The 26,148-nt window shown below is 46.6% G+C and overlaps 1 protein-coding gene across 1 annotated transcript in view; it reads left to right on the top strand.

The window, feature by feature from the left end:
* Nucleotides 1–23,723, top strand: part of CNGB1 (cyclic nucleotide gated channel subunit beta 1) — a 35,875-nt gene extending 12,152 nt beyond the window's left edge. Inside the window, exons 6-18 of the mRNA XM_063140866.1 lie at nt 338–546; nt 2,349–2,399; nt 4,890–4,976; nt 5,801–5,865; nt 9,692–9,814; nt 9,934–10,075; nt 11,111–11,270; nt 12,376–12,473; nt 12,560–12,643; nt 15,485–15,603; nt 17,638–17,784; nt 20,029–20,215; nt 23,105–23,723. Coding sequence (XP_062996936.1) covers nt 338–546; nt 2,349–2,399; nt 4,890–4,976; nt 5,801–5,865; nt 9,692–9,814; nt 9,934–10,075; nt 11,111–11,270; nt 12,376–12,473; nt 12,560–12,643; nt 15,485–15,603; nt 17,638–17,784; nt 20,029–20,215; nt 23,105–23,290 — 1,658 coding nt within the window. The 3' untranslated portion in view covers nt 23,291–23,723. The remainder of the gene's footprint in view (nt 1–337; nt 547–2,348; nt 2,400–4,889; nt 4,977–5,800; nt 5,866–9,691; nt 9,815–9,933; nt 10,076–11,110; nt 11,271–12,375; nt 12,474–12,559; nt 12,644–15,484; nt 15,604–17,637; nt 17,785–20,028; nt 20,216–23,104) is intronic.
* The last annotated feature ends 2,425 nt before the right edge of the window (nt 23,724–26,148 follow it).

The following is a 26,148-nucleotide window of genomic DNA, read 5'->3' as shown; positions in this document are numbered from 1 at the left end:
GCATTCTTGTGCAAATTTCTCATATAGGCATTTTGTATGTGTTTTGCTTATTATACACATTTTTTGCAAGCAGTTTTCCTAAGATAATACATATTTGAACATTATTTTCTCTAATGTTTACAATTTTGTACACATTTGTTCCTTTGCAAAATTTGGAAAAGTGCAAAGTTTGAAGGATGGGTGAGTCTCGGTATACATCTCTAGGTTTGGAAGCTCCTCTCCCAGAGCTCCGTGCCTGTTCTTCTGTGGAGGTCTCCTAAATAGGTCCAGCCGGATAAGCTTTGCGAATAGATAAGAGCAGAACCCCTGAATTGCTTCTTGGCTCTCCCCAACCCAGATTTGATGTACGTGTTCTGGCTCTTCATTGTGGTTCTGGCGTGGAATTGGAACTGCTGGCTCATCCCAGTCCGCTGGGCTTTCCCTTACCAAACTCCTGCAAATGTCCACTACTGGATGGTTGTGGACTATCTCTGTGACCTCATCTACCTTCTGGATGTCACCATTTTTCAGGTCCGCCTGCAGTTTGTCCAAAGAGGAGATATCATAGTAAGTGGCGATGGTGTTCTCTCCATGTTCCGTCCTGACACTTTGGGGTCCAGCGGCACTTGAGAAATGGGTCAGAGGAGAAAACTCTGTGCAGCTAAAGATAACAAACCATCAGCCTCTCTTTCCATAGACCAAGCACTGCTCAAGGGCCCTTCTTAGCTGCAGACACCTTCTGTCTGGCAAGAACAGCCAAGGTGAGGGCGCCCAATGTTTCCCTCAGTTTTATACCATGACCAGTGAAGGGACCTGGTTTTGCCTGGGTTGGAGTCACCCTTTGTTTGATGCAGCAAAACCTTCAGGAAAGCTTATGCAGCTGTCACAGTGGGACACGTTGTGCCCATCCCATCTAGGGTGGCCGGATGTCCTACTTTACAGAGGAGAGTCCTACGTTTGAAGGTGTCCTTAGTTGAAGGGCTGCCCTGTCCACATCTAGTTTAATGAGAAAGAACTGTAAAACGTTAGTGCTGGGAGCCCTTAAAGATCCTCGTCCACCGTTAGAGCATGTGGACCACCGTCTGTGCCGGCACGTGTTTCCTGGTATTATCCCCAATACTGTGGGGTGTTTTGTTTTTCTTTTGAAGTTATAGTAAACACTATAGTAGAGTGTTTTACTTTTTGTGAACCACCCAGAGAGTTTCAACTATGGCGCACTATAGAAATGACATAAAAATAAATAAATAAATAAATATTTCTAAAATTGTATCTAAACATATAAATTTGCATGTGCAATTTTTATGCAACCCCGTGTCTCCTTTGTCGTCTTTTTGGGCAATGCAAGTCCTCTTTTTGGGTAATGTGTCACTGGCCACCTTAGCCCCATCTACGTAAAGCCCCCTTAGTGCACCGCTACTACAGCCCCCTGAGGGAGGAGTCTGACCACTTTATTCCCCTGAGGGGGAGGGGCTGTCCCATGGCAGGGGGCAGGCATGTAACACTGCCCCTCAGCCTGCTAATATACCCCTGGCTTTGAACCATATGCACTGCAGAGCTATGCCCTGGCTAGGAACGTTTGCCCCCAGGGGCTGAAGTTGTCACTGTAGGCTTCAACCACACAGAGACAATAAACTTAATTAAAATAATGAATGCGTTTTAAAGATAAAGTATCCCCGAGGTGTACACCCCGAGGGTCCCAACCCAGGAGGTTGGACTCGATGGCCTTATAGGCCCCTTCCAACTCTACTATTCTATGATTCTAGTACGCCTGCCATGTTTCAGGTGTCTAAATGTCATGGTTTTGGAGCTATGGTTCTAAAAGCCAGACAAATGGACAGTTGGGTACATGTTCTCTTTTATTATAACAGACAGATGTATCCTTGTCAAATCAAGGCACAAATATCACCATATAAAAATATGAAACTATGGAACAGCAGGTTTTTAACTATACAGGAACATGCATTTTTGGAAACTTCACTTAAAAACAAAACAAATGACCACCAGTAGCATATTCATTTTATAAATGTATATAGATTTAAGAATTTGAAACTATATATATATATATATATATATATATATATATATATACACACACACACACACACACACACACACACATAATGTTATATATAAAATCTATACAAATTATAAACCGCATGCTCTGGTGGTGGTCATGTGTTTTGTTTCAGAGTGCTGTATCATACGCATCACATCTCCAGCATATCCATTCATTCGAAACTTTACTGCTAAATAGAAACATAAAGTTTCTGAAGATTAATTATTTGGAAGACGGACACATTCATATTTTGCTTATTTCCTAGCTGTGTGGTGGCCCATGATATGTTTTCTGTCCTTGCTTCCTCTTCTAGACTGATAAAAAGGCCATGAGAAAGAACTACCTGAAGTCACGTCGCTTCAAGGTCTGTAACATTTTCTTTAATTTTGCTTATCTTTAAAATGAGCAAGCACAGAAATTAAAAGTTGCATCTTTGAAGTAGTTGCATAATTTTACTTAAATGGTGCTTACATTCATCTCTGCCATGCCCACTCGGGAAGGCATCTTTGAGTGCCCCCCAGCCAGACATCGTGGAGGAGCTGCCTTTGCTGGGGGTGGGGGTGGGGACAGGGGGCTTGAGGCAGATCAGGGGGATACTGGGACCTGGGGGAGATGGCGGCTCGCCCTCTCCCTCATGACAGACTTAGCCCCTCCTCAGGAAAGGAAAGGAATCTCTCATGCAAGCACTGAGTCATTACTGACTCTTGGAGAGACGCCAGCTTTCACTGACGTTTTCTTGGCAGGCCAACAGTGGTTTGCCGTTGCCTTCCCCGGCCATGATTACCTTTCCCCCAGCTAGCTGGGTACTCATTTTACCAACCTCTGGAGGATGGAAGGCTGAGTCGACCCGAGCTGGCTGCCTGAAACCAGCTTCTGCTGGGATCGAACTCAGGTCTTGGGGAGAGTTTCAGCTGCAGAAACTGCTGCTTTACCGCTCTGCGCCACACGAGGCTCTTGTCCCTTCTCAGACTTGGAGGCAATTTTACAGCTGGCTCCTCAATATTTTTTGGGAATTTAAATGTTTTTAATATTTTATATTATATTATTTTGATACTTTTATTCTTTTACTTTTAGTTGTTGGTTTTTTTTGTTGGTGGTTGGTTTTATGATAGTAAACCATCCCAAATTATGTGCACCCCAATTCTCTTAGTGATGAGAAGTTCCATGGGTGCAGCATTTACCCAGGTTCGGTTCCCTTTAGAAGGAGATCACATAGAATCATAGATTCATAGAATAGTAGAGTTGGAAGGGGCTTATAAGGCCATTGAGTCCAGCACCTGCTCAATGCAGGAATCCACCTGAAAGCATCCCTGACAGGATGGCTGTCCAGCTGCCTCTTGAAGGCCTCTAGTGTGGGAGAGCCCATGACCTCCCTAGGTCACTGGTTCCATTGTCCTACTGCTCTAACAGTCAGGATGTTTTTCCTGATGTCCAGCTGGAATCTGGCTTCCTGTAACTTGACCCCATTGGTCCGTGACCTGCACTCTGGGATGATGGAGAAGAGATCCTGGCTCTCCTCTGTGTGACTACCTTTCAAGTCTTTGAAGCGTGCTATCATGTCTCCCCTCAGTCTTCTCTTCTCCAGGCTAAACATGCCCAATTCTTTCAGTCTCTCCTCATAGGGCTTTGTTTCCCGACCTCACAGGAGGCTTTATGGCATTTTGTAATATTCATGTCAATTTACAAATATATGGGTTGTGCATAGGTGAGGGCTCAGCTTAAATGCTCCAACAAATAGTCCAAAATCCATGGCTCCCACGTCCAATTTCCAGGGAGACAGCAGGCACTCTAAGATGCCTTTAACACGCGAAGTCCAAAACTGCTCTCTAATTCCATCTGGCTGAAAAATTCACAATGTCCCAGTCAGTTTTTTTTTCAAACCCAGGCCGAGCTTGGTTGCTGTGGGTGGTGGTGGTGGTGGTAGCTCTGCCCCCTCTCTGATGGTTCTGTTCCAAGAAGCAATTGACCAACTGTTTAGTTCCATTGGCAACGGATCACCTCTAGTTTACCTAAGAAAAGGAAATGCTTGTGGCCCTGGGCTTACATGGTCACCTCCTGTCCAAACCTCAGTCTTAGCATCATAGAATCACAGAATTAGAAGCAGTCCTGGAAGGGCATCCGGTGCAACCTCCCAAGCTTACAACAATGTTTAAACTGGGAAAGGATTTTGCTCTTGGTATATGCAGGGCATTCTCTCTCTTACGTGCTCACACTCACACACACACACACACGTGGCCAGGCGGTTCCTGATGGAAGGCGACCTGCATTTGGTCGCCTTCCAGCAGGAAGCGGTGGGGGGACAGCTTCGAATCCTGGATGGCCACCCAGAAATCCTTCCCTCCCTCCTTGGCATTAGGGTTACCCGATGCCACCCAGGGGGAGGGAAAGTGCGGTGTTTGAGAGGGAGGTGGCGCAACCCAGTGGCGTGAAGTCACCCCCATGACTTTTTAAACGCAGAGCTTTGGGGAACAACCCTGCACTGGCTGCGAGTTGGTGGCTGCGTTGTGTAACTGACGCAGCGCCACTAGGCAGCCACCGTGGGGCAAGAAAGGCATATAGACAGCCCTCTGGTGTTTTGTAGCTTTCCATTCACAGACATAGGCAAGGTATCCGCTTCCCTGCAGGAGCCTTACTGCTTTCAGGTGCAAGGGCTTCACTACATGAATGGTTTAAAAAAAAAATCCAGTAAGGAGAGAAAGATGTAAAAGTTGCACAAAGGCATTTGACCGATAGCACTGTGAACCTTCTCTCTGGAATCACCCCCAAAGCTATTTAAAAGTGCCATGTGCAGTAATAGTGGTGGCGTATGCCGCCCTTAACCTCTTTGGGGGGTGTTCTGTTTACGCCTTGACAGTTGGACGTGATCTGCCTTCTGCCACTGGATTTCCTATACTTCAGAGTGGGAGTGCATTCCCTCTTGCGTCTGCCTCGCTGCTTAAAGGTGAGTCAGGATAAATCACCTATGCCCTGTTTCCAAAAGCCTTTTCATTGTTCTTTTGCATATATGGAAAGTGGAGCAGGGGAGGAAAAGCATTTTGCTGGCTTTATTCTAGAAAGCAAATGCTCAGCTTACTTTTGAGGTTAAGGGTGTCTCTACATTAAGGGGGAAAACCTACACTCTTACCAGGGTTTGTTCGTCAGGAGGCTTTCCGTATTTACTATTGGCTCTTTTAGATAGTGACCATGTGATTTTGGAATCGAAAACTTCTCCTCTCGGCAATGCTATTATGCTCAATGAAACAGTGTGAACTAGTGGTGGAAACATCCTACGATAATTTCAAATACTGCATTATTTCCAATTTTTTAAAAGTGGGATTACCGGGGAAAAGCATGGGAGATGTCCTGGAAGTTGACAATGTTGTGTAAAGGACCCACAAACTTCCATGAGTGGTCAATCATGAGCGTCAAATAAATCACTCAAGTAGAGAAGCCCTGTGTGTAAAAGTACTTTCAGCCTTCCCTAACCTGGTACCCTCTGGATGTCTTGGATAGCAACCCTCATCATTCCAAGCCAGTGTGGCCAGCAGAGGTTGCCATCCAATACATCTGGAGGGCACCAGGTTAGGGAAAGCTGTTTGAGGGATTTGATTCACATGCTGCTGAAGAAAACTGTTCCCTTACCAGAGGTACCGGTCATTAAGGAAGAGTGTTAAGAGCTCATCAGTGTCTTGAGAAATGTTTCTCTCTTCCTTCCTTCCCAAATGGCTGGACATATCTTCTCAGAACCTCTCAGTGTTTGTCATTTGCTTTCATTCTCTTCCACAGTACATGGCTTTCTTCGAGTTTAACAATCGGCTTGAAGCTATTCTGAGCAAAGCCTACATATACAGGTGAGAGGCGCTGCTCCATGGGGTAAGGCAGCTGCTATAAGAAAGGGTGCAGCTTAGCAGCAATGCAATGTTTTACTTCTTCATGTAGCTTTCTCTTTGTATTTTCCCTAACCTGAGCCCATTTTAAAGACAAAAGCAGCACAGAAGTGGCATGTTGATTTACACCCAGGGGGTCTGAACCTCAGCCCCAAGGGCCCAGTCAGTGCACCTGGGGCTCAGGACCGGCTCTCTGGGTTCCCCCCTCACCCGAACTCTCTTCCCTTCACCCCAATGCCAGCGTTTTGGTGGTTTCCATGGTTTGCATCCTTCCCACCCCATTCTAAGTGGCTGAAATGCCTCTCCTGAGGCATACTTACTGGTGATAAGAGCGTTAAGCTAAATCAGGCTGGTATTTTGGCATGTTGATCCTTTTGACCCCTCCGCCCACCACCCAGGAGCTTCTCTAAAACTGAGATCAGCCCCTAATTCCCCTGATTTACACAATCAAATTGATGCCCATTTCGTTTCCAGGAGTCACAAAACACAACGTAGCCATCGGTTGCACCAAATACAATGGAGTCTTGTGGCACCTCAAATACTAACAAATGCATTGTGTTATAGATATTTGTGGACTAGAGTCCACTGTGATAACAAATCCAAAGTTGATGGAAACCCTCCGGAGCCCTGAATCCTCATGTTGGGTTACTGTAACGTGTTCTACCTCTAAAGATTTCGGCAACTTCAAGCAGCAAGAATGCTCCTGGTCAGAATATATTACACTAGTTCTTTATCAGTTATAGTGGCTGCCTGTTTGTTTCTGGGCCCAATTTTAACTGCTGCTTTTGTCCGTTAAAGCCCTAAGCCTTTTGCAACTAGATTATCTGAAGGACCATTCACACCCATATGAGCCTGCCTGGGCTTTGAGATCTGCCTGTGTGTCTGGCCTGTTGATAAGAGATGTTAGACTAACGGGTACCGCTTTTTGGAGGGACCCCTTTCTCAGGGGATACACGTGGTCGCATCATTACTGATTTCAGAGACCTTTTAAAGAGATTCTTATTTCATTCCATCTTTTATTATTTCGTGTGCTATTAATTATTTTATATTTGATTTTTAAGGAGTAACATGATTTCAGTTTGATGCTTTTATATAGCTGGTCAGTAAGCTTTTATTGCTTTTGACGAATGCCCATTGCAACTTTCCAAGAAACAAAATACATATTTGGAGGATACAAATTTCCAGAAATTCAATCTCATCAGCATTAAAAAACTAAAGATTGAAACTTAAAACAATAAGCAGCATAATAATCAAATATGTCAATAGGTTCATTAGATTAAAATATCATTATGACAATTAACTGCTAAATCTGAAATAGTATTTGCTTGAATTTTAGAGGGACCCTAAAGCATCTATTTCAGACAGTAGATAATTTATCTTTCCTAAAACATAACTTGACTACAAGTGGGCTAAAATGGCACTATGACATTTAGAATAGGGTTCAGAATATAAAAAGCAAAACAAATTATGCTGTAGTATAGTTTTCCCCAACCTGGTGCCCTCCAGATATGTTTGACACATCCAGCTCTGGCTGGAGAAATATGGGAGTTGTAGTCCAAAACATGTAGAATGCATCAGGTTGCGGAAAGCTGTTGTAGAAGTGCTTCCAACATGGAACCTCCACAAATGCAAATTTGCTGTGCTAATGGAATTCGTTGATATCTGCCGTTAATCATGAAAGATGGTTTAATCAGTCAATCAATCTGTCTAATCTTGTTCAGCCCCCAACCCCTCTGATCTTTTTCAACTATAATTCATATCCTATTCCCCACGGAATAAGTATTTATTTATTTATTGCATTTATATACCGCCCCATAGCCAACGCTCTCTGGGTGGTTTGAACTTGTGGAACTTCCTTCTAAGAAAACATGCATGGAATTGTGTCATTAATCCTGTTCCCTCCAGGGTCACCTCTTTCTAGGGCTCCATCACACTAGTGTTTTATCACACTCTTGTCATGCCTGGTTTGCCATTTTGCAGCGCGGTACTCACATGACGTCATGCCTGTCCTACAGTCACCCTGCCTCTTCCCCTCCATTTTCTGTGTTTTTCTAGAGCGGGTAAAGTCGAGTTTATTTCCTCCATGTGGAATTAAAGTGCCCTTCCGCCCCTGTGTATTGCCAACCTTGCGCTATGTCCGTTGTTGGGGGCGTGTGCTTTGAAGGGAGGTCTTGCTGATGAAAGAGGAGGGCGGGATGGTTCTCCTCCAGCACACCATGTCGAACGAACGGGCTTGGGCTGACTCAGTTGAATGGACTTTTGCTGCTCCAACCCCACTCTCATTACCCAGAAAAACCAAGAACCAATGAACTGGAGGGAGAAGGAGAAGGGGCGGGGTGGAGTGGGAGAGCAAACAAGCAAAAGGAGATTTCACTGCTACAGTGGTGATACCACAAACACATGTGAAAAGGACCATTAGCTTGACGCGCTAATGAAATGGAGGTGGAAATCGTGGCGGCATACCAGGGGAAAAAAAAGTAGGTGTGATGGATCCCCTAGTATATTTCTAAACTTACTTGTAGATTATTATCTGCTAACCTCTCTTCTGCCAAGCTGTACTTGCACATTATTAACATTGTTAACGTTGTGGGATGTTTTTGCTGGTTCCAGAGCAAACTCAAGCATATGGTATTGAGGAAGGGAAAATTAAATAAGGCAGCAGCATGTAGTGAATATGGGTTTCTTTTTTTGAACTTATAAGTGCTGTGGGCTGCTGCTGCTGCTGCTGCTGTAAGAAACACACAGAAGGGAGATAACACAGGGACAGGAGGGGGAGGTGTTCTTGTTTTCCTTCACTTTCTTCAGTGGGTCTTTTGTCCAGCAATGAACTGGAAAGGTGCCAGGCCTCCTCAGGGGCTCCTTGTTCAGCCCCCACGTTGTGTTTGTGGTGAGCTAGTCTCCTTTCCCCTTTGACCTTGAGGCCATTGGAGGAGTTTCCATTGGGATCAGGGGAGGAACATGGCACCACACACACACACACACACCTGTGAAGTCCAGATGTCTTAGTTTGGGGTCTTTGAGTTGCAGGGCGGCGTGTGAGAGAGACAGGGGTGGGCAGTGGCGCAGTGGAGCCAGGGCTGAAGAAACACAGGGTGTTCTGATTAGCAGGGACCCTGATGTCATCTGCCCACCTCTCAGGCTCCCTTGTTTCCTCTGAATTTAGCTGTAAGCTTCACAGCGGTAGCAGAGAAATGGATTTTCCCAGCAACAATATTGTTCCTGTGAGCTGTCCCTGTTACAATGGAAAGCATTTTGGTGGTGGCTTGGTCTCAAATAGCAACGGGGTGAAAATCCACCCAGGGCCTGTGAGGGCAGCTGACGGCCCTGCAACCGGACTTCATGGGCCCAACCGGATCTGTCTGGTGGATTTTTGCCCCAATGCTGGCAAAGGACAAAGGGGGCGCAGGTCCCGGCGGAACTCACTGTCGCCCTGACCTGCGCATGCCCTTTGTCCTTCTCCCCCGCTGCATTAATGGTGGCCGCCATTAAGCTCAGGGTCTTTACTGTTGGCATTGAGCCTCTCCAGCTGCCATCACTGACCCCTCTCCCTTCTTGCCCTCTGAGGTTGCATCTGATGAAGCTCCTCAAGTTCTCTTGAGGGCCAGGAGAAGGCACACATTCTCCCATATCTGCTGTATAAGCTACTCTGTTTCCATTTGTAATCAATAATAACATCTGTAAGTACAATGAACCGATCATGATTTCTTTCCACTGGTTGCAAGCCAGCCATGAACAATTTTAGAAGAACGCACTTCCTTAACACTGTCGTCTTCCTTCACCCTCTTCGTAGAGTGATAAGGATCACAGCCTACCTGCTCTTCAGCTTACATGTGAACTCCTGTTTGTATTACTGGGCATCTTCCTCCCAGGGGCTGGGCTCTACCCCATGGGTCTACGATGGGGAAGGAAACAGGTACTTACTCTGTATTTACTTTTTGCATTGGCATGATCCATTGTCGTAGGATAAACATAGGGTTAGATAAATGCCTGGGCATCTTATTGTGGGCCTCTCATATCTTTGTATTTTTAAAGTTATATCCGCTGTTATTACTGGGCTGTCAAGACTTTAATAACAATTGGAGGACTGCCTGATCCGCACACCCTCTTTGAGATCATCTTTCAGCTACTCAATTACTTCACAGGCGTCTTTGCTTTCTCAGTTATGATAGGTCAGGTAAGAAAACAATTAATGCCTCTCCCCTAGTCTCACTATGAGTTCCAAAAACTGCTGCTTTTTTGTTGCTACACTGTAATTTTTATGAAAGTTTCAATATTATTATTTAATATTGTTAAAAGTAAAGCTATTTCTATCTTCAATAATCTTACACTTAAACCAAAGTTATGGTGCAAAATAATGTTCTCGTTTCTGCATGTGAAGAAGCAAATGTTAAGAAAATCAAACGGCTAAAACCATTAAAATACTCTTTTTATGGCATGTTTGTGACTGTGTTTACAATTATGAAAAATGTTAAGTGGCATTAAAATATAGTAGAACAAATAATAGAGAATTTAAATAGACTCTTAGAAATTCCTGGTTTATGTTTGGTGAAAACCGAGAATTTCCCAGCCAATTAAGGGGGGTGGGGAGATCAACACCTGGGCTTTTCTAGGCTCTCACCCCTACAAACTGAATATCCACCATTCAGCCATCATGTTCAGTTTACGAACAACAACCCACCCATAATCTCAAGAAGGTGGCATGTCTCAGCCGGGTCAGGGCTGTTGGGTTTTATTATTTCAGCCCTGAAGAGATCTGCACGGCCATTTGCAGTGCCGGCTCCAGGTTTGGGAGGCCCCTTGGGGGAGTCTCCCTCCATGGGCCTCTCTTCTTACCGCCATTGCCGCCAGCAGCTCTTGCTCCTCATCCTCTTTGTCTCCATTGCTGACGCCCGCTTCCTTGACAGGCAGGGAATAAGCAGGCCGGGGCATCTCCTCCTCCTCCTCCTCCTCATCCACCACCCTCGTCTGGGCTGGAGCAGGAGGCTGGCGAACAAGCAGGTTGCTGTGCTGAGGAGGAGGAGCGAGTCTGGGGGACCTTGTCCGTGGACCCCTACTGAGGCGTGGGCCCTCAGGAGGTGCCCAACCCTTGAGGCTGGCCCTGGCCATTTGTTGAATGAAGCAGCTTCATTCATCCTGTTAGATAGCTCACAGCTGTAGGTAGTACTGAACACAAGTTTCCTGATTATTATGATGTTTTAACCACATACAGATGAGAGATCTTGTGGGTGCTGCTACAGCTGCACAGACGTACTACCGGAGCTGCATGGACAACACCATCAAATATATGGCTCTCTACAAAATCCCCCATTCTGTTCAGAATAGAGTCAAAACGTGGTATGAATACACATGGCACTCCCAAGGCATGCTGGGTAAGACTAACCAACCGCTTTGACTATTAGCTTGATTAGCTTTTCCTCTGGTTGTTCCGTGCTGCTTTGTTTCGAAGTCGCAGTGGCATTAGGGGAGTGCTCCTTCTCCTGCTGCCTCTAGGCAACGTCTGAGGGGCCATCGGATGCTTCACTCCTCCACACCCGAGGGCGTAGGCAGCTGCTTCATGGCGGCTCCTGCTCCTCTGTGGTTGGAGCTCCAACCTTGGGAAGGGGAAGAAGGAGAGAGAGAGAGAGAGAGAGAGGTGGGGGCATGCTGGTGGCAGGTGGGGTCAGGTGGGGAGAAGCTGTGGATCCGCTAGATCCAACCACATCTCAGCTCCCATCCCCACCGGGAAGGAAGGGTTATAGAATCATAGAATCATAGAGTAGTTGAGTTGGAAGGGGCCTACAAGGCCATCGAGTCCAACCCCCTGCTCAATGCAGGGATCCACCCTAAAGCATCCCTGACCGATGGTTGTCCAGCTGCCTCTTGAAGGCCTCTAGTGTGGGAGAGCCCACAACCTCCCTAGGTAACTGGTTCCATTGTCGTACTGCTCTAACAGTACGACAATGGACTCCGAGGCTTGTCTAAAGTAAAAAGCCATTTTGGATGATGGGGAGGCAAAATTAGCCTGTGCTGTTCCTCCCACCCTGCTGGCATGGACCCAGCATGGTGTCAGATCCTCCGAGAACTCCATCATCTGGACAGCTATCCCGAGCATCGATGTGCATTTTTGCAATTAGTTGTAAATTAAAAAAACCAAAAAAACAAATAGCAGCTGCTGAGGTGCGGCTGGGGGATGACAGATAATTTTTTGGGATCGTAGGAGGCTGCGTCTTATAACTGGCGCAGAGCCACCATGGCGCTTTGGGTATGTGTAGAGACAGCCCCCAGGTTGGTGGTGGGCCGGAGATAGCCAAGGGGAAACTGGGCAGCCCTCTGTCAGGGATGCTTTCAGGTGGATTCCTGCACTGAGCAGGGGGCTGGACTTGATGGCCTCAATGGCCCCTCCTCTTTCACAAAATTCCTCTAGGATTTTGTGAAATTAGGCTGAGGGCTGCCAACACTTGGACAAAACTCTTCATTGTATCTCCTTTGCCACAGATGAATCGGAGCTGCTGATGCAGTTGCCTGACAAGATGAAATTGGACATTGCTGTTGATGTGAACTATGACATCGTTAGCAAGGTGCCGCTCTTCCAGGTACTGCCCGCTTCGTCACAGCGCGACTTCCCCAAACCCTGACACGCTGGCACAACCTGCATGATTCCTCCTTTCTTTTGATTCAGGGTTGTGACCGGCAAATGATTTTTGACATGTTGAAGAGGCTCAGATCCGTCGTTTATTTACCCAATGACTACGTGTGCAAAAAGGTAACCAGCAGTGTCCAAGCAGCGCTCTGCTGGATTGGAAGGGGAGGGGAGAGGTTCACGAACCCTGGTGGGTGCCCCCCTACCCCCAATTCCAGTGATGTTTGGGTGGGGCCACAAGTGGTTGTGGGAGATTTCTGGGCTTGATTTCACTGTTTATGCTCATCATTGTACAGTAAGCAGCTGTGGGTGGGCGTGTGGTGGGGGGAGGGTAGGCAAAGCAGTTTGGGTTCTGCTGTGTCGGCTCTAGGTCTTGGAGGGCCTTGGAGAAGGCAGCCTCCATGGTCTCCCCTCCTTCAAGGGTCTACCTTCTCACCGCCACTGCCACCAGCTCCTCCTCCTCTTTGCTGCCACGTGCTTGATTGACAGGCAGAGAACATGAAGGCTATGGCATCTGTCCTCCCCTCCTTACCACCACCATTGTGAGAAGCAGATGAACAAGAGGTCGCAATGAGCTAAAGAGGAGCGACTCCACGGGGCTCTTGTGGGGGCCCGGCCCTCGGCTGGTGTCCATCCTTGCCTTCTTCTGATATCACCCCACAATTGAACCTCCTGAATGACAGAGATCACTTTATTTATTTCTTTATTTAATTATTGCATTTATATCCTGCCTTTTTTCCTCCAAGGAACCCAAGGTGGATTACATAATCCTCCTCCTCTCCACTTTATCCTCACAACAACAACTCTGTGAGGTGGGTTGGACTAAGAGTGAGTGACTGGCCCAAAGTCACCCAGAGGGTTTCCATGGCTGAGTGGGGACTAGAACCCAGATCTCCCGATTCCCAGTCCAATACTTTAGCCACTACACCACACTGGTTCTGGGGGGGATCCGCACGTCGCTCCCAGAGCGCTTCTATGCGACCCCAGAGCACCCCGAAAATGATAGTCTGACTTCCCTGTAAAAGAAACAAGGAAGAGCCGTCCATGCCGACGCCGACGAGGAGGAGGAGGAGGAGGAGAGCTCTCCGCCGGCGAGGAGAGCTCGGCAAAAGAAGCTTCTTCCGCTCTTCACCCCGCCTTCTTTTGCTGAGCTCTCCTCACTGGCGGAGAGCTCTCCTCCTCCTCCTCGTCGGCGTTGGCATGGACGGCTCTTCCTCGTTTCTTTTACAGGGAAGTCAGACTATCGTTTTTGGGGTGCTCTGGGGTCGTATAGAAGCGCTCTGGGAGCAACGTGCGGATCCCCTCTCTCTTATAAAAAAAGTTATTTCAAGCAAAATAAAAATAAAAGGAGTGGTGAAGCAACAGTAGGCTGAAGAACGTAGGGTCCAGATCTCTCAACTAACCCACATGTCCGCTACTTGGGAAACGTCTTGCAGGACTTCATTGTGTCACCCACAACATTAGGAACTCACTCACTTGCTCATCGTCCAATGTGATAGATTTGTTTTGTTACATTTATACCACCCCTTTTCTCAAAGGAGCCCAAGGTAGCACACATGATCCTCCTCCTCCTCTCCTTTTTATCATCAAAACAACCCTGTGGGGTTGGTTAGGCTGAGAGTGAGTTGCTGGCACAAAGTCACCCGGTGAGCTTCCATGGCTCAGTGGGGACTAGAACCTGGGTCCCCCAAATGCCACTCCAACACGCTAACCTCTATGTCACACTGGTTCTCACTGAATAAATGCCACCTTCTACCATCAATGCCCTTCTCCATTCTACATAGAGCAAACATGCCAGTCTCTGTGGCAAAGGATAAATGGACAGAAATCTGACATCAGAAATAGCAATATTCAGAAACCAGTCCGGGAACGCTTCAGCCTCCCAGGACACAGTAGCCTGATCTACACCTTGTGTCAAATCATTACGATCCCACTGTGGCAACGCTACGTCCTTCTTGCGCATTTATACCTCGTAGAACACACAGTGACATTTGTTGCAGTATTTTGGAGACTGTGGAATACAAAGCAAGAAATAACACTATGAAAGCGGCATGTGGAATGTGCCCAAACAGTTACCAGTGCACTTCAATACTGCTATAAAATAGTAGTATAGATCTAGCCTCTTTTCGTTGACCAAGTCAGGTCGAGACAAATTTTGTCTATTTCAAACACAATAAGCACAGATTAAAAACAAGCAATAAAATACCTAAATCTTAAAACATAAGGCTTAAAACATAAAACTATCATAAAAGAATATCATTGACCTTAAAGAAACTTCAACAGGAGATTAGCTGAGTTAGAAAGCATGAACAGGTTTAATTCTATTATCAGAGGCTTCAATCGGGATAAAGGGTTTTGATCATACTACGTGTGTTAATTGACTTACTTAATGCCAAGGTGTTAGTGTTGTCAGCAAAGCTGCACTGTGGACTGGTGCTTAATCATGTGATTGTCATGGTCAGTACTTCCTGCATTTAATTTCCTTCTGATCTCACTGTTTACAATTCTTTCTCCACCACAACCTCCACATATACTGTACAAAAACCTGAAACTCTCCATAATACTCCGTGCATCTGATGAAGGGGCTGAAGTCCACAAAAGCTTTTGCTAATCTTTAAGGTGCCACGAGACTTTCTGTAATTTTTCTTCTATTAAGGTCTCTGCTACAAACGCTTCCACACATGCAGCCTACCAATAGATTGACATACGTTGGTTGAAATGTGCACGGTTATTATTTTATTATTTAAAATATTTTTTAAGCTGCCGTTAAGGGTATAAACACGTTGCAGCTGCAGGGTACATCTTCAAATAGACGAGAAAGTTGTGAGATGCTTAAGAGGTTCAAGAGAAGAAGGCTTTCAGACCAATCTCCTCTTTGGAAACCTCTTTGTATTGTTCTGATACGAACACATTTTAACGAAAGTAAACTTCTTCTCATTTTACTTTTTATCATTTTTGCTTCAGGGGGAAATCGGCCGAGAGATGTACATCATTCAAGTTGGGCAGGTCCAAGTGCTTGGAGGACCTGATGGGAAAACGGTGCTTGTGACTTTGAAAGCTGGATCTGTGTTTGGAGAAATAAGGTCAGGCTGATGAAAGATGGAAGCTGGGCTTGGCCCTGGGACAGGGGAGGAAGGGGCTCAAAGAAATGTGGTTTAGCCATGTGCAATCTTGCTTACATATTGTCCAGACTTAGCCTTACAAGTTTCCAGGTGATTTTTCCTTCAACTAAAAAGGGTTTTACTAACGCTGAGTGATAGCAAAGCAATACAGGCCTCGGTTAGGCTTTTGACTGCTATCGCCACTTTTTCTGTGCAAATCTATTCAATGTGGGCTCATGTCAGCTTCCTTTTAGAAAAGGCAAGGGTGGGCCCTTGACAAATAAGCCTTTGAAGTACGCAGCGGGCAGGATGCTGCATGCAGAGGGTGGATCCGCTCATCATTGGGTCAGCTAGGGCTGGCCCCACACCTGAAGTCTAGGGGCTGGCAGCCTGGGGGCCTCCAAATAACCACCCGGAAAGCAGCGGCTGGCAGATCAGCTTCCAGGCTGGCAAACATCATATGATTCTTGTACTCATAATGGTGCCATATTTTAAGTGAGTTTAAAATACGAAACTGCACATGCGCAGAGAATTTCATTGTTGTTTTGTTCTGACTCATCAGGCATGAAGAAGCACTTGCAAAGCATGGAATGTCGGGGAAGGGGGAAATAAGTGATGCTCGTGGTGCTTCACAACTAAACCATTAAGTCCCGGGCCTGAAATGACCCATCCGTATGGCTGCAGTCAGTCAGAACATCCACCAGCGCAGTGCCCTGAAGGGGCAATATTTTCTGCAAGACTCTGTGATCAGAGCGCTGTTAGGCCTGGGGAAGCACAGCGCTTCCCAAACATCAGGAAGAGACATACATTTGTGATGTACGTTAGAGGAAACCAAAGCACCAAAATCCCCCACTTGCACACCTTGGCATAATGTCTCACAGGACAAAAGCCCAGCAGTTGCAGAGACATAGAGCTTCATCCCACATACCTGTTTCCCTCGAATTATCCCCTACAGCGTTTAGCTGTCATCGTTGTTGTTGTTGTTAGCTAAATCACACCCCGGGCGGCATCGTTCCTAAGACCCGTTGCATACCAGGAAAAGGGTTTAAGGGGGGAAATGTAAAAAAATCATAAAAAATCAACGGATGACCCAATCCGATTCAAATTTGGTATGCTTAAAGCTATCCTTAATATCTATTACTGTGCCAATTTTGACATTTTTATCTTTAAAACTTACGCAGATGTAAGCATTTGTTTAATTTGTTCTTTAAACATATGAAATCCTGCTCCTGCGCCCCCCAGTGGCCGCTCAGAAAACAACAAATGATTCGCTCTAAAAGTAGTAGTAAAATAGGTCGGGTCTTTTGGCTTTATAGCACAATTAAAGCAGGATGCCTGGGGGTACTTCACAAAGCAGATTATAAACTGGAAAACTTCGGAGTCCTTTGCACGCAATTTGCAGTGATTGCATAGTATAACCCTGGTGTGATGAAGCTAATAGCAACACTGGCAGACTCTCACAGAGCATCCCTGCCAATTCCGTTGCTACCCACTAATTGCAAGTTGTGTGTTCCAAATGCCCCTGCAATCCCCACGCATGCAAAGCACCGATCGACATGCAGTGACCTCACCACTGTCATACCCAGTACGTGCTTCTTCCTCCACACATGATTGTACAACTGGGCAGCCAGGAAGAGCCAATAGCATCTTCCCCAGTGCAGGCTCTCTAGATGCAGCGGGCAAGAGAGATGCAGGTGATGCCTCTAGCCGGAGAGGGGTTTGAATCTCCTGGCAGTACGAACTCAGGCAGCCTGCAGACAAGCACCTTTTAACTAGGGAAACAGCCAAGGAAAGAGCACCCATTGCAGCCACAAGAGCCAGCCACCGCCAGAGCCTCATTTACAGCAGGCAGGCATGGAGACGTCTGGGCTCCCCAGGAGAAGGGTTTATCCCACTGGGATGATGGTGGGAGAAGCACGGAAGCCAATCTTGCCTTCCAGGTCTGTGAAATGGCAGATGTTGCATTATGAAAACCACACTGGGTGCCCGGTTTGATGCTTTTGCTCTTCTTATTAGCTTGTTGGCCGTGAGAGGTGGAAATCGGCGCACAGCCAATGTTGTGGCACATGGATTTACTAACCTGTTCATTTTGGAAAAGAAAGATTTGAATGACATTTTGGTTCATTATCCAGAGTCTCAGAAACTGCTGCGGAAAAAAGCCAGGTGAGTTACAGGATGACCGGGGGGTGTTATGGGTTTGTTGTAGAGGAATCAGATGTCTTTACACAGTGGCGATTCATTTCGCTGGACAACTGGCCCCGAGGTAGCCTTTCTGTGGCTGGGAAAAAATCATTTTGTCTATCTAAGTTGATGGTGAAACGCGTTCCCACTCTGCACGGCAGTGCCTTTACTGCAGCTTTTCCTAACAGTTGATGCCTTCCAGATGTTTTGGATAGCAACTTCATCAGCCCCAGCCAGTAGGGCAAATGGTCAGGAATACTGGGAGTTGACATGCAGAACATCTGGAGGTCACCAGGTTGGGGAAGTCCACTGTGTTGTTTTTGCTGAGCTGGGTAGGGTGTGCTTATGCTAGTCATGCTTGACAAGGACCATGATGTGTGAACCGCCCAGAGAGCTTCAGATATTGGGTGGTATAAAAATGCAATAAATAAAGAAATGTGCCCTCCTTCAGTTCTGTTTTGTGAATCTGCTGGATGCTTCCCCGTTGTGCTACAGAAGTGAGGAGGCACTTTCCCTCCATAAATAGGGGTGGGGATTGGGCCCAGGTGTAAAAGAGCATGGTGCTTGGCAGGGTGTGGGTGGGGCGAATGGCCGGTCAACCCCAGGCACTCCTAGAGAACACTGATGGTCTGGAATCACCACGTGCAAGTGTAAAATACACAAATCCTAACTTCACATATATGCCGACGGGGTCTGAGCTCGTGGTGTCTGACCAAGAAAGAGATCCCAGGGTTGTGGTGGGCAGCTCGATGCAAATGTTGCCCCAGTGTGCAGCTGCTGTGAAAAGGGCCAATTCCATGTTAGACATAATTAGGAAAGGCATTGAAAATAAAGCTGCCAATATCATATCAAGCTAGAGATGTTCGGGATTCTCCCTTTCTCATAATACTAAAACTTGGGGTCCTTCTGTGAAGCAGAATAGTTGGAGTTTCAGGACAGATAAAAGGAAGGACCTTCATACAGCACATAGTTAAACTATGGTTTTTGCTGCCTTACAGAGGCTGCCTATTTGGATGGCTTTAAAAGGGGGATTAGACAAATTTATGGAGGATAAGGGTGCCTTTGGCTACTAGTCATGAGGATATCAGAGGCAGCCTGCCTCTGAGCACCAGTTGCTGGTGAAGATGAGCAGGAGGGTGCGGTTGCATCCAGGTCCTCTGGTGGGCTTTCAGTAGCCATCTGGCCCCCGTCTATACGACAACGGGGTTGCTTCTCATTTAATTTTAACCCCAATTTTAGTTGATTCGAATCTAGCCAACAAGCATCACACTGCAGCAGCAACAGCGATTTATCTCTTGAATTTATTTATTTTTGTAGTGCAGTTATTAATGTGCATATGTGCACATATACACGTTCACACATACGAGGCTATGGATTATAGACGAGGCAAGCTATAACTTTTATCTGCGGAGCTCCGCAGATTCATAGAAGAGGACAAGTGAGCGGGGAAAGGAACGAGGCAACAGAGGAGGATGCGAGAGGGGGGTAGCAGCGCATTGCAAAGGACAATCCTCCAAACAGAAAAGGCTTCCCAAAGGCAGGAGAAGCATAGGGTGGGGGTGGAGGAAAGGCTGCTCCCTCTTGAGCTGACCGCCTCTCCACCTGTGCCCTGTGCTTCTCCTGCCTTTGGGAAACCTTTTCTGTTTGGAGGGTTGTCCTTTGCAACGCGTGGCTGGAGAGGCGGTCAGCTCAAGAGAGAGCAGCTTCTGCCCGGGAGTCGTTTCTCCAATGAACAAGAGGGGGACTGAACCCGTCTCATCCCTCCGGCTGCGCGTTCCCCTGTTATAAACTCTATCTGCGGAACTCCGCAGAATCATATAATTCAAAATGAAAACAGCGCGAAGGATTGAGGGAGCCAAAGGAGGACACAATAGGTGGGAAGGCAGGAAAACGGCCAATCACTTTGTCCTGCCCTGAAAGCTCTGGCCACATGTCAAAATGAACTTTAACTCCCCCAAGGACACATAACGACGATGCGGTGCAAACTCGGACGTTGATCCAAAAGTCGCAGTAAATCGCAAATGTGAATATGCGCTGAACCGGCACTGCGGTGAATGGGCAGCTGCGTCATGTGTCCTAAAACACGGATCTGCACATTTGGGTCGGGGTAAAGAAGCCGTATAGACAATCCCCTGGTTGGGCACCACGGGAACAGAATGCTGGACTAGATGGGTCCAGCACAGCTGTCTTCTGATGTCCTTATCACGTTTTTCTTTCCTGTTCTAGGAGAATGCTGAAAAACAACAGCAAACCCAGAGATGAAAAAGGCATGCTGAAAGATGTACTCATAATTCCTCCCAGAGCTGGGACACCGAAACTCTTCCAAGCTGCTTTAGTTGCTGCGGGCAGGATGGGAGGCAAAGGAAGGCTGGCTCATATCCGATGGAAACTGAAAGAGCTGAAGGCCATGCAGGTAAGCACAGCAGAGGAGAGGGGTAGAGGAACCTAGAGATGTCAGACAAGCCGGGGAGGCCCAGAATATGTTCTAAAATCTGTCTCTGGGACGCCAGAAGCGAGCAGCAGTTGGAGGAGCTAAAAAGCAAGCAGCCAAGAAAGGGTGGGGCGCTGCTCCGCTCAAGCCCAGCGCCCCAGGGCTACTTCCCGTTTACGAAGAGGGGACTTCCAGGCAGAGGACTCTGAGCACCCGTGGTGCAAGTGCCAAAGTTTGAACTGCAGCTGCTCCTCATGGCAATCCCTGAAGCCACGCCTCCAAGGAGAGCCGACATTGCAGGCATCTGTGTTGACCCATACCAACAAACCAGTCCTAGGAGTTTCCAGATCCATCAGGAGTACGTTTTTGTAAAGCTGTAATGGGTCTGAATCGCCCTTTCAACACAAGGCCCCACTCAAATGCTTTACGCTACAAGGAGGGGAGCGATATCTTGTTCCTGGGAATCCGTCCCCCCCCCAACACAGCTGCCTTCTCCCTGCCCCTCCCCCCAGCTATTGTGAGGATATGCAGCTAAACGCAAAGGACTCAGAACACAGGAAGCTGCCTGGTCCATCCAGCCCAGTGTTGTCGACATGGACTGGCAGCTGTGGCTCTCCAGGGTTCCTGGGAGTTTTTCCTGCCCTACCTGGAGATGCTGCCGGGGATCCAACCAGACACCTTTTGCAGGCAAATCAGGGGCTCTCCTGCCACTGGGCCACGCCCCCTCCCCTTGCCAGGGATGGGGGCAGCACAGGTCATCCCTGCTCATCAGAAAGCCCAGCGTCAGCCCTGTGAGCCGTGGCTCCGCTCCGCTGCTGCTGCTGCTCCTGGCATGGCCGCTCGAGAGCCACCGTGCAGCTATTCCGTCTTTCCCTCAAGCGGTTTTTCACCCCACACCAGATGAAGTTGTGCGAAGGAGGCATGATAAAAACCTTGTCTGGAAGCACCCGTGTCGGGGCTTTGTTGCACAGCTTGTGTTTAATATGTACCTTGCTTCCGCATGTCTTGTTCATCCTTGTATTTCTACATAGAAAGAGAGAGAGAGAGAGAGAGAGAGAGAGAGAGAGAGAGAGGAAGAAAGAAAGAAAGAAAGAAAGAAAGAAAGAAAGAAAGAAAGAAAGAAAGAAAGAAAGAAAGAAAGCTCTTCCCCCTGGGCTCAGCCCCGTCATTTGTGGCTGAAACTAGCACATACAAGCAAAGAGGTGCAGAATGTATCGCTCCCGCTAATAGCAAACTAGTGCCCAGTGCTGATGGAAAAGGAGCCATCTGCATACTTGAAAGGCCCCAGAGGTTTTGCAGAAGTGCTATGTTTAGTTGTTCTGTTGGGGCTTGAGACTTGCAGGATCAAGTCCCGTCAGGCAGAGTTAAGGCAGGTCACTTGAAGCAGAAGTCAGGACACTGGAAAGCTCCGAGTAGGCCCTGCTGGCTGAGTTATGGAAGGAACAAAGTTGCCTCAGTGGGGAGCTAAAGTATCCTGAGGTCTGATAAAGGCCACAGGGCCTGCCCTGTGTTAGGCCCCACCTCCCTTGTGCTCCTCAAATGGACCTTGCCTGATTCTACCTCCTTTGGCTTTTGCGAGGTCTGGGAGATGGATGGGTTGCTGGGGACTTGTGCTCTGAGTGCGAGGATGGCGGAAGGGCCACGTTCTCCAGCCGGGAAGCCACAGGAGAAGGTATTGAAAGTTCTCCACCAGGGAAAGTGGCCTGAACCTCACTTGAGTCTTCCTCAGAACACTGTGGGACGCCAGGGTCAGGAGCCATGGCAAGTAGAAACGGATCTTTCAAAAGGAAAACACCCAAATGGGACAGCCCCACTTCCAAAACAACAACAACAACAACAACAACCCAGTGAGCGTGCTCAGTGCTCCCCAGGAACCATGGAATGTTGAGTGGCAGTTCAAAAAGAAAAATGGGTGACCAAAGGAGGAGAGTGAGATGGCCTGCTTGAATTGCTAACGGGTTATAGTATCTCTGAGGAAGGAATGTCTGGGTGGCCAGAATGCTGAACAGAACCCCTTCTACTAGAGGGTCAGGATATTCTGCAACATTTTGTTGCAGTTCTCACTTGTTTCTTTTAATGCTGCATAACTACACAGATTCCCCACACACCATGGATCAGAGCAGGGGTGGTCAGCGTACAGACTGTGGACCACGTGTGGCCCTCTAGTCCTTTATTGTACCTCTCCAGCACTCCAACTTGCTGCCACTGAACTGATGCTGAATCTTGTTAGCACAGCAGCAGCAGCAGCAAAAAAAGCTGCATTTTCACTTTAAAATAAGGCATGTGGGGAGCACGGCCCTTGTTTTAATGCCTAACCTCACTTCCCAGGGTTCCAGGAATTATGCATTGAAACAAGGTATGGACTTCCCCCACACCATGTTTGAGTGGGAAAACGTCACTTCTTTGCCATTGCCAAATTAGATAGTGGAGCAGCCTGTGGTGGATCCTGGTGGAGGGAAATTGGTCCCTGGGGCCTCTGCAGCTGCCCATCCCTGGACTAGGGCAGGGGTAGATGGGGAACCTCCGGCCTCAGGGTCAAATTCAGCACTGCAGGGGTCCCAATCCACCCCTCTGGGGTTTTCCCTTCTAAAAGGTAAAGGCCACAATGTCTCTCCTAAGGCTTAGTTACAAGCAGTAGGGAGCTTTAAATCCTTTGCCCACCCCCCTCCATCCATGGAATACAGCCCTTGAGAGCTTTTCCAAAACTGAATTCCCCCCTGGGGCTGAAAAATCCTGCACACCCCTGAACTCGAGGGATGGACTTCTGGGTCGTCATTTCCAGCCAGACTTGAGACAGATTTATTTATTTATTTATTTATTTATTTAGAAGTAAACATGGGAGCCATCAGCTTGATGCACCTTCTTTTTCAGGCTGCCAGTTCCACTCCAGTCCTACCTAAATCACCAACTGGTTCCCAGAAATCAGATGACGGCAGGACCGAGAAGGTCATCTCAAAGTGTTCCGATCACTCTGTTCGGATCTGCATGAGTCCAGCTCCCAAAGGCGATGAGCAAATTCTCTCTGTAGAGGCTTTAGACAAGGACGACGCTAAGTAGAAAAACCCACGTGACTAACCAGCATGTGACACATAGAAGATCCCGGTCCCAAAAATGGCACCGTACTGACGGTGGATCACATTAGTTTGGGCCTTTCAGCCAGTCAAAAGGTTGTCTCTAACGCTGTGCTGTTAGAAGAAACAGCTGCTGCAAATTAATCCTTTTAAAATAGGAACTAGAAACCTTTGTACACCTAAAATCCATTTTACTGAGACTTTAAACGAACTGCTGCTAAAATCCAAAGGGATCTGCAACCTTAGAGCAAGGGAACCTTGCATTAAGCAATAGTGGCTTTTTAAAGATTCTAAATGTTTAGAGAACTGTTTATTTGCTTTAAATATCCCATAGTTTCACCCATTGCCAATGTCTCCTCCTTTAACAAGGTGAATCAAGGTAGTTTGGGGAAAAGTTTAAGGAAGAAGGTGCAATTGAGGAAAAAAGCAGAGGTTTGGCAGATACCCAAAGGATCAAGCAGTCTCCAGCAATGAGGGAGGCTGGAACCTCACTAGGGGACTTGTGTGAAGCGCTGGTGGAGGGGCCCAGAGCACAAGCCTGCTTTGCTGAGGATGAAAAATCACTGCCTTTTGCTCTATTCTTGGTAGAGTGATAAAAATTGTTTCCCGGGCTTTGATATTCTTTCTGATATTGAAAGAAAGAACATCATCAGATGAGTGTTTTATTGCACGCTTGTTACTGGCCATTCACCGTTTTTTGCGGGTCCTTTTGATGATGACATCTGCCTCCCGTGTGTCTCCCACTCTTTCTGGTCTTCTTTCCGCAATGGAATAAGACCCTAATAAATCCATTTATTTATTTATTTGAAGCAAAACGTGCCGCCATTTCCTGCTGTGTGAAGGAAAAGCAGTGTGATAAAAAACGCCCACTGAATGGGCCACATGGTCTTTGTTTATTTCCTCTTTCTTCGCTGAAGGAAGTATTGTTGAACAGAAGCGGGATGAGGGGGAGCAACGGGAGAGAAATGCAATACTGGGCTCTAGTAGAGAGCTCAGGCCCATACATGGTGGCTGTGGGTATGTTTCCCCCATTTCCCCCCCCCCAAATGTTTTACAAACATATAAATTTATTACAGATGTTTTAGAAGAAAACTTCTGTTTTTCTTCTCAAAGGTACAGATGCTATATGTAATTGAGGCTATATGTGAGACAAAGGAATATTTTGACTTACGCGAATAGTGGTGCATAGTTTTACGAAGGGATGTGTTGGTCAAATTTATGAAGGGAGTTCTTTAAAATGCCTCTTGGTTCAACAATGGACTGGACAATTAGATTAAATTAAGGTTATACATTCATTATATACATTATACGGTCGAATAATTCAGTTAATTTTACCCATGCAATTTTTTTCCCATCCAAAAACAGAGCTATTGCATTGTTCAATCAGATCTTTAGTTTTTCTTTACCTTTCTTATTGAAATGATGCTGCGGATATCTTAGATCTGTAACATCACTGCTGCAGAAGAAGAATCTGGATATCAAGGCAACATTAAAATTGATTGTGTTGGGAGGTGGTTGCCAGAAATGCCAAGTGATGCTGTTTTCAACAACACTTTTGAAGAAGTCAACAAAGCATGTGAATCTGCTGACCATGAAGTAGCATCAAAGCGTCTTCATAAACTCCTTTGGACTTCAGGAAAGCTGATTTTAATAAACTCAGATCACTGATATGTAGGATTCTGTGGCAGGAAAACCCAACAGGAAGAAGAGCTCAAGAGGGGAGGGTAATGCTGATCAAATTAACAGATGATATAAAATTAAGGTGGATAATAGCTCATACCCTAGAATTCAGAAACAAAATTCAAAATGATTGTGATAGGTTAAAACACTGTGCAAAAAATAACAGAATGAAATAGAGACTAGTGTAAAGTTCTTCCTTTAAGAAAAAGAAATAAAGAGCACAGATATGCGATGAGGGATACCTGACTTGACTATAGTATGTGCATGGTTTGTGCTAGTAGTTCCCCATGTGTCTTCTCAGAAGTAAGTTCCAGTGTGTTCAATGGGGCTTACTCCCAAGTAAGTGTGCTGAGTGTTGCAGACTTACAGCAGACAAAAACAAGACACCCACCCTGCTCTTTTATTTTATTTATTTATTTATTTATTTATTTATTTATTTATTACATTTCTATACCGCCCAATAGCCGAAGCTCTCTGGGCAGTTCACAAAAATTAAAACCATAATAAAACAACCAACAGGTTAAAAACACAAATACAAAATACAGTATAAAAAGCACAACCAGGATAAAACCAAGCAGCAAAATTGATATAACATTAAAATACAGAGTTAGAACTGTAAAATTTAAATTTAAGTTAAAATTAAGTGTTAAAATACTGAGAAAATAAAAAGGTCTTCAGCTGGCGATGAAAAGAGTACAGTGTAGACGCCTGGTGGACCTCTCTGGGGAGCTCATTCCACAGCCGGGGTGTCACAGCGTAAAAAGCCCTCCTCCTAGTAGCCACCTGCCTCACTTCCTTTGGCAGGGGCTTATGGAGAAGGGCCCCTGTAGATGATCTTAAGGTACATATGGGAGGAGGTGTTCCTTCAAATAACCTGGCCCCAAACCGTTTAGGGCTTTGAATGTCAATATCAGCACTTTGAATTGGGCCCGGACCTGGACTGGCAGCCAATGAAGCTGGAAAAGGACTGGCGTGATGTGATCTTGGCAGCCAGTCCCTGTTAGTAAACAGGCTGCCCTGTTTTGTACCAGCTGAAGCTTCCGGACCGTTTTCAAAGGCAGCCCCACGTATAATGCATTGCAGCAATCCAAACGAGAGGTTATCAGAGCATGGATCACTGTAGCTAGGCTATCTCTGTCCAGATAAGGGTGTAGTTTTGCACAC

This window comes from Elgaria multicarinata, chromosome 14, assembly GCF_023053635.1.
Source record: "Elgaria multicarinata webbii isolate HBS135686 ecotype San Diego chromosome 14, rElgMul1.1.pri, whole genome shotgun sequence".
In the NCBI taxonomy this organism is placed as follows: domain Eukaryota; kingdom Metazoa; phylum Chordata; class Lepidosauria; order Squamata; family Anguidae; genus Elgaria; species Elgaria multicarinata.
The sequence above is the reverse complement of the archived record's forward strand: the minus strand, read 5'-3'. Positions and strand labels throughout refer to the sequence as shown.